Source organism: Rhincodon typus, chromosome 13, assembly GCF_021869965.1.
Source record: "Rhincodon typus isolate 14 chromosome 13, sRhiTyp1.1, whole genome shotgun sequence".
Taxonomy (NCBI): Eukaryota; Metazoa; Chordata; class Chondrichthyes; order Orectolobiformes; family Rhincodontidae; genus Rhincodon; species Rhincodon typus.
This window is the reverse complement of record NC_063344.1, coordinates 63149642-63160473: the sequence shown is the minus strand read 5'-3', so window position 1 is coordinate 63160473 and position 10832 is coordinate 63149642. Positions and strand designations below refer to the sequence as shown.

General features: G+C 42.0%; 1 protein-coding gene across 1 annotated transcript in view; it reads right to left on the bottom strand.

The window, feature by feature from the left end:
• Positions 1–1885: 1885 nt before the first annotated feature.
• The window catches only part of tfa (transferrin-a), a 38967-nt gene continuing 30020 nt past the window's right edge, over positions 1886–10832 (bottom strand). The window contains exons 13-17 of the mRNA XM_048604299.1: positions 9208–9364; positions 7900–7964; positions 6758–6942; positions 3238–3430; positions 1886–2130 (exon numbers count right to left, since the gene is read on the bottom strand). Of these exons, the coding sequence (XP_048460256.1) occupies positions 2096–2130; positions 3238–3430; positions 6758–6942; positions 7900–7964; positions 9208–9364 (635 nt within the window). The 3' untranslated portion in view covers positions 1886–2095. The remainder of the gene's footprint in view (positions 2131–3237; positions 3431–6757; positions 6943–7899; positions 7965–9207; positions 9365–10832) is intronic.

Here is a 10832-nt window from a genome sequence, read left to right as displayed (position 1 = left end):
ATAAGGCAGGGCAGGTGACTGAGGTGTCGGTGGGGGAAGCACTTCGGACAAAATGTCCATATTACAGAGGAGGAGGTGCTGGATGGCTTAAAACACATAAAGGTGGATAAATCCCCGGGACCTGATCAGGTATACCCTAGAACTCTATGGGAAGCAAGGGAAGAGATTGCTGGGCCCCTTGCTGAGATATTAGTGTCATCGAAAGACACAGGTGAGGTGCCGGAAGATTGGAGGTTGGCTAATGTGGTGCCACAAGAAAGGTGGTGAGGAAAAGTCAAGGAACTATAGACTGGTGAATCTGACATCAGTGGTGAGAAAGTTGTTGGAGGGAATCCTGAGGGACAAGATTTACATGTATTTGGAAAGGCAAGGACTGATTAGGGATAGTCAACATGGCTTTGTGGATGGGAAATCGTGTCTCACTAAACTGATTGACTTTTTTAAAGAAGTAATGAAGAGGATTGATGAGGGCAGAGTGGTGGACATGATTTATATGGACTTCAATAAGGCGTTCAGCAAGGTTCCTCATGGGAGACTGGTTAGCAGGGTTAAATCACATGGAATACAAGGAGAACGAGCCATTTGGATACAGAACTGGCTCAAAGGTAGAAGACAGTGGAGGAGGGTTGCTTTTCAGACTGGAGACCTGTGACCAGCGGTGTGCCACAAGGATCAGTGCTGGGTCCACTGTGTTTCGTCATTTATGTAAATGATTGGGATGTGAACATAGGAGGTATGGTTAGTAAGTTTGCAGATGACATCAAAATTGGAGGTGTAGTGGACAGCAAAGAAGGTTACCTCAGAGTACAACAGGATCTTGATCAGATGGGCTAATGGGCCAAGGAGTGATAAATGGAGTTTAATTTAGATAAATGTGAAGTGCTGCATTTTGGAAAGACAAATCACAGCAGGACTTACATAGTTAATGGTAAGGTCCTGGGGAGTATTACTGAGGAAAGACACCTTGGAGTACAGGTTCATAGTTCATTGAAAGTGGAGACCCAGGTAGACGGTGAAGAAGGCATTTGATATGTTTGCCTTTATTGGTCTGTGTATTGAGTACAGGAGTTGGGAGGTCATGTAGCGGCTGTACAGGACATTGGTTAGGCCAAGTCCGGAACACTGCATTCATTTCTGGTCTCCCTGCTATAGGAAAGATGTTGTGAAACTTGAAAGGATTCAGAAAAGATTTACAAGCATGTTGCCAGGGTTGGAGGGTTTGAGATTGGGGAGAGGTTAAATAAGCTGGGGCTATTTTCCTTGCAGCATCAGAGGCTGAGGGCTGATCTTATAGAGGTTTATAAAATCATGAAGGCATGGATAAGGTAAATAGACAAGGTCCTTTCCCCTGGTGAGGAGTCCAAAACTAGAGGGCATGGATTTAAAGTAAGAGGGCAAAGTGTTACATGGGAGTTGCCCTAAAAGGCAACTTTTTCACTCAGAGTGTGGTGCGTGTGTGGAATGAGGTGGCAGAGGAAGTGGTGAAGGCTGGTACAATTACAAGATTTAAAAGGAATCTGGATAGGTATGTGAATAGCAAGGGTTTAGAGGAATACGGGCCAAATGTTGGCAAATGAAACTAGATTTACTTAGAATATCTGGTCCACATGGACAAGTTGGACCAAAGGGTCTGTTTCCATGCTGTACATCACTATGACTCTAAATCCCTATATGTTTTTATCCCAACTGCCTTGTTTCATTCTCTTAACAAGCACATTAAATTGATAACCCATCACCCTAAATGAGATTCAGGGCAACTTTTTTCTCCCTATTCAACAAAGCAAAAAAACTTTTATTAAATCCTTGATTAAATCTGTCACAATTGCTGAATTACTCATCATTGAGGTACTGCCTTTGTCAATAATAAAACTCCAGAGACCTGAAATCAGTAATGAAAAATTTATTGTGTTATATAAGTACAATCAAGTCCCAACTCCTCTGTTTCCACTGCAGTGAGGTATCTTTTGTAAACTGATCAATGCAAAAGAATTCAGGCAGGCAAAGTATGGATATTATTGCAGTCAGATTCATATTGGATGGAGAGAATGGAAGATCACCTCGTGAATGAACCTTTATCCAGACACCACAGTTGGGTTTAGCAACTGACAAAGGAACAAGCTTCCAATAACTCTGAAATAGAGAGGAATAGATGTTTAGAATATGACTGTAATGATTCTTACTGCAAAGACATCTCTCTTTAGCTATGGGTTTTTCAATGTGTCTGCCACACAGGCAGTCAAAACCAAAAAATAGTCAAAAGTGGAGCAAGACAATGGGGAATGCATGGAACAGGGCTGAGACAGGACAGTGACTGTAAACACTAGAAGAGGTCAACAGGACAGTCTAAAGAATGTAGAGGCTAGTTGTAGCAAATGTTAAAGTAAGATTGGAGAGCAAAGGAAATAAAGAGCAAAATTAGACACAAGAAACAGATTAAAGACTTGGGAAGAGGAATGCAGAATAGAAATATGAGCAAATCAGAGTTTGGAGGCCTGAAGTAAGAAAAACTTAGAACTCAGTCAGAGATGGAGGGAGAATGGGATTAGAACAGAAGTGACGGAAAGTTAAGAGAAGTTGAAAATAATGAGAGCAAGAAAAGTTGAGAGCTGGGGAGAGAGAATTAAAGGACAGGGAAATTGTCAGGCTGGAGCTTGAATATTAACGGAGGACACCGTTACAATCAATAACACCAAGAGTTTGGGGCAGTTTGGAAAAGAAAGGAGCAAGGGCAAAAGGGGATGAAAGCAAACTTGAATGGTCAGAAGAAAAGGGAAGAGAATGAGAAAAAGAGAAAGGAAGAACTAAATCAACAGTGTGAAGTAACTGGTCAATGGACAAGATGCACTTTATTCTTAAATTGCTGTACATCACCTGTAAAGGCAGCCGAAGGATACATAATTGTAACTTCCAAAAGTGAAATGTGGTTGCTTATAAAGGAACGATTGACAAACGACAGAGGAATAGCAGTGAAATGGGACTATTTAGATAACTCAGAGACCTAGTACAAAGCTGCATCGAGGATTTGAACCTATGTCCCCAGATATTTCACCTGGACCTCAGGATTACTCACTCAGTGAGAGCATCTGCTTGTCCTGAGTTCCAAACCTACCCTTACTGAACAGAAGAGCTTGATCCAAACCTTGACATTCTCCATTTCAATGCAACCAATAAAAGAATTCCAAAACCATTTAAAGAAAAACACATTAATGATGTCCACTGCTCACAAATGATATTTACCAGGACTTTTGCAGGCATGGAGCCCTTTCAATGAGGCAATATAATCACTACCCAGGAAGCTCTTGTAGTCTTTTTTGGGGACTTCAATGAGGCACTGAGTAGAGTCCTTGAAAAGAAGGTCCTTTCCCGAAAATAAATCCGAGCTGAACAGGTTGAAATTGTTTTTTGAGGGTCCATCATTGATGTATTTCACCTGTAATACGAAAGAAATCTCATAATGTGATGAAACTTAGCACACTCCAAAGGTCTGTACATTAACTATATTTAGAACTGAATCACCTGCTGAAGGCAACCAAGGCCTGACAATAAATATTGCCTTTCCAGCATTACCACCACCCAAGACCATGTGAAGGAAGAGTTATGGACAGCACACTGCATTATGTATTGCAGAATGCACACTGCAGAATGTATTGTTACGGTTTCAGGTCAAACATAAGCAAGGAATCCCCATGCTGATTACTACGTATTGCCCTCCCTCAGCTAATGAATCTGTACTGCTACATGGTGATCATCATTGAGAGGAAGCACTGAGGGTGGAGAATGTATTCTGGGTAGGAAATCAACAAGAGTGGCTTGGTGGCACCACTACTGACCAAGCTGGCCAAGTCCTAAAGGACATAACTGCTCAATTGGGTCTGCGGAAACTGGTCGTGGAACCAACAGGAAAGAAAATGTATTTGACCTCATCGTCATTAATCTACTAGTCGCAGATGAATTTGTCCATGACTGTATCAATTTAGAATAACTACCGTACAATCCTTGTGGAGATGAAGTCCCATCTTCGCCTTGAGGATACAACTCCATGTTGCTGTGTTCAATTAGATATGTTTCAAGCAGATTTAGCAACTTGAGATTGGGCATCCATGAAGCATTGTGGGACATCAGGCAGAGTAGAATTGTATTTAATCACAGTCTATAACCTCATAGCCTGGCATCTTTCCCACTCTACCATTACCATCAAACCGAGGTACAGTGAAGAGTGTAAGAGGGCATGCCAAGAGCAATACCTAGCATACTTAAAATTAAGGTGTCAACCTGGTGAAGTCACAACATAGAACTACATACATTTTAAACAGCATAAACAACTAGCGATAGACAGAGCTAAGCGATCCTACAAATAATGGATCAGACGTAAACTCTCCAACCCTACCACATCCAGTTGTGAATGATGGACAACTAATAGGAGGGGAAGGTTCCAAAAAAATCCCAATTGTCAATGATGAGGGAGGAAAGCTCAGTAGTGCAAAAGATAAGGCTGAAATATTTGCAGCAATCTTTAGCCAGAAGTGGTGAGTGGACAATTCAGTTTAGCCTTCTGCTAAGGTCACCAGAAACAGAATGCCGGTCTTCAGCCAATTTGATGCACCCTACGTAATATTGAGAAGGTGCTGGATATTGCAAAGGCTATGGGTCCTGTCAATATTCTGGCAGAAAGCCCTGAAGACTTGTGCTCCAGATCCTGCCTCACACATACCCAAGCTGTACCTGTGCAGCTACAACACCGGCATCAACCCAGCAATGCAGAATATTGCTGTACACATAAAGCAGGACAAATCCAACCTGTCCAATTATTGCCCCACCAGTCTATTCTCATTCTTCAATAAAATGATGAAAGTTATCATCAACAGTGCTATCAAATAAAGCTTGCTTAGCAACAAACTGCTCACTGATGCTCAGTTTGAATTCTCCCAGGGCTTCCCAACTCTTGGCCTCATTACAGCCATGGTTCAAACATGGACATGAATTCAGGGGATGAGATGAGATTGACTAAAGGTAAAGATAAAGTCACCTTAGTCTTACCAGACCATTGGGCTGCTTTCTCATTAAAGAAAGAGGTGTGGGTCACCATACCTCAGGTTAGGGGAGATGTTGAGAAGGAGAGTCCTCTACAGTGACTTCAGCTGGTGCAGGAATTGAACCCATGCTGTTGGACTCACTCTGCTTTCCAAACCAACTTTTCAGACAACTGAGAATTGTAACTCATGTTACAGAACAAAAAAAAGTATTTGTTCAGCATGCAGCAGTAAACAATGAATACACAGATGGAACAGGAACAGAAATGATGGAAATATTCAGCAAATGAAACATCATAGCTTTAAAAATTGCGAAGGCGCTATTTGATATGCATCTGAGTGAGCATACTGGATGTGTGTTTAACATCTCAGTTAAAAGAAGACCCCAGGAGCAAATATGAGATGACGTTCTAAAAGGTTAGTTTATAAGTTGCCATAGTCCCAGAGGACTATGGAGCGGCACGGTGGCTCAGTGGTTAGCACTGCTGCCTCACAGCGCCAGGGATCCAGGTTCGATTCCACCCTCGGGCAACTGTCTGTGTGGAGTTTGCACATTCTCCCCGTGTCCGCACGGGTTTCCTCCGGGTGCTCCGGTTTCCTCCCACAGTCCAAAACTGTGCAAGCTAGGTGGATTGGCCATGCTAAATTGCCTGTAGTGTTCAGGGTCTGGGTGGGATGCTCTGTGGGTTGGTGTGGACTTGTTGGGCCAAAGGGTCTGTTTCCACAATGTAGGGATTCTATGAGGATCATACAGCTGCTTTCCCATCAGAGACAGACAATTGGTGGGCATTAACGTGCGGGTCACCAGGGCTCAGGTGAGAGGAGAGGTTGAGAAGGAGGAACCTTCATGTGAACCTCAGTCAATGCAAGAACTGAACCTTGTGCTGTTGGTGTCACTTTGAATTGCAAGCCAACTGAGATAACCAACTTCTAAAAGGTTGGATTATACACTGGATGCAAGTAAGCTTTTCTGCTTGGCAAAGTCTATGAAGAAAAGGGGCCACAGATGCAAATCAATGACAATTGAATTAAACAGAAAATAAAAGGGGATTTTGTTTTACTTTATAGGTGGTATGTGAAATTAATTATCTGCAGATAGCTGATAGAACAAGGATGTGACGGAGGAACTAGATTTCAGCAAACACATCCGTGATTAATGAAAGCACATCGAGACTATACTGTAACTAGGTATGTTAGAAAAAAACAGATTATTCCCCTGCCCTAAAATAATAAATATGTTAACAACGGGAAGAGCCATAAAATAGAGACATTGAAAGCAAATGGAATGTACCCCAGTGCAGTTCACATTCTGGGATTAAATTGAATTTTGACTCAACACTATCACCAGACAGGTTGGGTTAAACAGACAAAAAAAAATTTGTGATGTGCTCCCACTTTAAGAAGTCGGGTGGTGGTTCTTGGTTAAAGATTGCTGACACAGTGAACCAACTGGAGGTACAAAATCCTAAAGAAGGGATCATAGAACAGCTCTCACTTTTCCTTTCTTTCCATATAAGTCAGTCTCCAATAGCCTGAGCATAAAATCAAATCATCAGCAGATAGTGGTTTGAATTAACAGTTGGTCGGTGTTCTGAAGAAAAGAATGATGGCCAAGTCATGCTGCAGACCTGCAATTTTGGACAAGGTCCTTTATCATCGGTCACTATTCACCGGCGAAGATTTGTATTTTGCAGGGCCAAGCAATAAAAAAGCATCAACACACTGACCTGTTCAGCTTTCAGCAGACTGACAACTTTATTTTCCATGCCTGGTCGTGTCATAACAGCATGTGCTGGCACTTCAGCCAGGTTACAGGTCAAGTAATCAGTGACAGGTGCTATTGCGCCATCCTTGCACAGGAGATGATAGTTCCGAGATTGCAGATTCTGATTCCAATCGAGTTGTCCGTTCCCTGCGAGTGAAAATGATTCCAATCATTATTATTGCCAACTTGTCTCCCACAATTCAACCAGGCCTGTCTTCTGGTTTTTGAGACATGGCAAGGCATTATTACCCTAATCTGGACAACAGGTGACAACTTATTGGTGAACACACATTGCGACATTGACAAAACTAACTGACAAGAGGATGGTAGCTTTTCTTAGATAACAAGGTGTAGAGCTGGATGAACACAGCAGGCCAAGCAGCATCAGAGGAGCAGGAAGGCTGACGTTTCCGGCCTAGACCCTTCATCAGAAATTTCTGAAGAGGGGCCTAGGCCCGAAACATCAGCCTCCCTGCTCCTCTGATGCTGCTTGGCCTGCTGTGTTCATCCAGCTCTACACCTTGTTATCTCAGATTCTCCAGCATCTGCAGTTCCTACTATCTCTGGTAGCTTTTCTTGTTGACTTAAGCATTTACAATTGGTGAGTGAAGCATGTATGATGATACAAGGAAATTTCAACACCAGATGGATGTACTTTAATGTTCCTTTAGAAAAGGAGATGTAACTATTTTATATAGACCCCCACCACATATGAAACCATCAGACTGGATTTCAAATCGAAATGCATTGCTAGATGGGTCTTCCGTTTAGATCAGCAGTCAAGCTGAAGGCAAAACGTGCTTGCTTTGGACTCGAGGTAAGAATATCTCTGTCATTCCAGCTTTCACAAAGACATATGCCTCTTTCAACGAACCTTGGCTCCAGAGACGTGTTGCTGCCCCAAAGGCTAAAGATTCTCTCAATCTCCTTCAAATCCCATGTTCTAAAACAGAGCAAGCCCACTTCAAGTTATATTGTGTTCAGGGAGTGCTACTCCTCATGTCATCAGCAGATGCAACACTCGGCAGTTACAGAAGTTGAAAGCATCAGATTTTCACAGTCCAGTCCAACACAATTCAAATTTATGGAGAAAGTTACACATACCATCAGTGTTCTCAGGTACGGTGGTATGTTTGATGAAAGCAATGTCACCTACTTCTGTCAAGCACCTGAAGAAGATTTAAGTTAAATTCAGAAAGCACAATGACAAAAAATAGCTACATTCAATTTCCTCCAATTTTCTCTGTTCGCCAGCAAAGCATTGACTATTGATCCACGATTACTGGCACACTGCCCATGTACTTAAGCTAAGGTGTCAAGTATCAGAAGACTATTCGTCCATGTGATTAGTCACAGTTGAATCGAAACTTATCTTTAGCCCTGTTCACTCAGCAAAAGGTGCTGACCACTGATCAGAAGTAGAAAGTCTGACTGAAATTTTGCCTTCCTCACCATCAACTCTCCTAATGTGAGACAGCCACTGAACTTCCAACGGGAGCAGTCACTTAACTATCGGAAATCAGATGTCTGCCCAATTTGTTGGCTTGGGAGGGAGAGTGTGGATTTCATGCTGGTTCCAAGAAAAAGATATCTGACGGCAAAGTGGTTCAGGAGGACATGTGATGCACAGGTCTTGGGGCTGAGAGAAAATGCTTTTGAGAACAAAAGTCCAGACTTGTACTGCCGAGTCCTGCTCCTTCCAACCCCCAAAAGCAAAGTTCTTTTTAAAAACTTATCACAGATAGCCTTGCTGGTTTTCTGATAGTTTTACAGGTCAAGTCAATGGGCTCGTACTTAAAGAAGCCTGCAGCTAAAATTCATACAAATGCAAAGAGCATGTACAATGGAGGAAGTTATGGGCTTATTCGGCCAAATGTCAAGACCAAGCTGATCGAGAAAAAGGCAGGAAAATGGAAGAAATACAATAACTCCAAGTTAATCTCTTTGAATATGAATGTTCAGCACTCTTGCATGTAAGAGTAATGATGTGGAGATTCCAGCGTCAGACTGGGGTTGACAAGGTCAGAAGCACTGCTCCTTCGTCAGGCGAAGTGAGCAGTGAAGGAGCAGCGCTCCGAAGGCTTGTGATTTCACATAAACCTGTTGGAAATAATCTGGTGTTGTGAGACTTCTGACCATATAAGAGCAGGACAGGGCATAAAAAGGTGAGGTATAAAGGAATTGAAATTGGCCGAACAAGGAGAGTTCAGGTGGAATATTTGAGATGCCAAGAAACAAGGGCACTCCTCGAAGAGTAAATAAATCAAAACTAAAAACAGTTGTTTTAGTTGTTGGATTATAGCAATCGAATAATTTAAGCAACAAAGTGAAAAGTTTCGAGCAAACAAAGTAACATGTTCTCACTGATATTGCACAGTACAGCTCAAACCAGATTAGGATTCCATATTGTACCTGAAGGCTCCACTGTAGCTGAAGTATCGTTCGTTGTTGTTAGCCACACATTTGCTTTCTGCATCCAGGGCCTTTCCAGTACCAACACACAGGGAGCACAGGTTGGGGTAAGTAGTCTTATCTGCCCCAGGAGCACAGCTTGAACCGAAATAGGTTGCTTTGTTCAAAAAAGAAAACATATAAATTATGCTTTTTCTAAGAAAATTAATATCTGCCTCTCAGTTGCAGTCTGAATCCAGACTGTGGTCTAAAATTAGCCAGCTGTACTCAGCTGAGGAGGGAATGAGGGCCCAAAGTGAGGTATAAGATTACAGAGCAAAAGGGGTCATCAGGGTGGGAACAGAAATTTGTGGAGGAATCCAGATTAATCAGTCTTCACCTCCTGTTATGTTGCAATTGAATTTGGCCTTATTGCAGGGTTGTGTGGTTGGATTACCCAGGTAATTCACCCAGATTGTTTAAGCTTCTTAGCTATCTTTCCCAGAAAAGCAAGGGACCATTCTGAGTTTCACTTTTTCATCAAAGTAACTTCTTTATCATGCTACATGAGGACTGGGACAGTCAGTCTAACTAATAAAACCAAATAAAAGATGTTGCCGTCGGAATCCTATTTAGTATAGATTTTAGTGACACCTGCCTTTTCATGGGATATTTGGAACAGTCCTCCTCAGTCAGGTGTATTGAAAATTTCATGGTACATTTTGTGATCCTGGGGCTCCCACACACATATGTAGCAGAGAGACAGTGTGCTAGGCAAAGTGAATAAAACATCCATGTGAACTATTTGTTCAGTTCTAATTCTAAATGTCTTCAACTAATATCATTCAGTCCCAAGATCCGTAGACTCAGGTCCCCCAATTTTCTCCCTCCTAATCTTTCTTTGCAGTATCTTAATGATTGTATTGGTGTAATTCACTAACGTGGCCATTAATTCGAATTTGTTTTTATCAATTTTGCTTTCAAAAGCCATTCTATCCTCATTTTCTTGGTCCATCTTCAACTCTTACTTTACATTTCCCAGCTTCTCTGCCACCGTTTCTATGGATAGGCCGTCAAATAATATTTGCTACAAGTCCATTGTCTCTGTCAACTACCTGGATTACATTTCCTCCACTGCACATCTCCACAAGCCTTCTATTCCATAATTCAAGTTGCTAGTCTTTCATCCCAACTGTTCTGACAGATTGAATCAGTTTCAATTTGCCCAAGGTTTTTCTCCTGCTGTGTCAAATATGACAGCAGGGAAGCAGAAAGATTAACAGATCTGTGGTCTCAATACTTTGTGAATCTGTGGACCCTCACAAACCTCACATTCTAGATGCTCAGCAGCATAATGCCTCCAGCTTGTAAACTGGGAATAGATCTTTACTGTATAAATGAGAAGGTCAGCATTATTAAAGCTCCTTATGAAAAGTTCTCTGCCCTTCTTACACTTTTGCCTCATGGATTTTGTATCACTCATGTGCTGCCTTTCCCTTTGATCTCATGTTTTTCTGCTCTAGAACCTAGCTGACAAGTTTCTCTCAACTGCTGTAACCGGGTAGGAGGATACTGTACTGATCTTCTACAGAATTCTACAGTACTACAGTACAGTACAGATTCTGTCTCCCAGGTCATTTAATGCA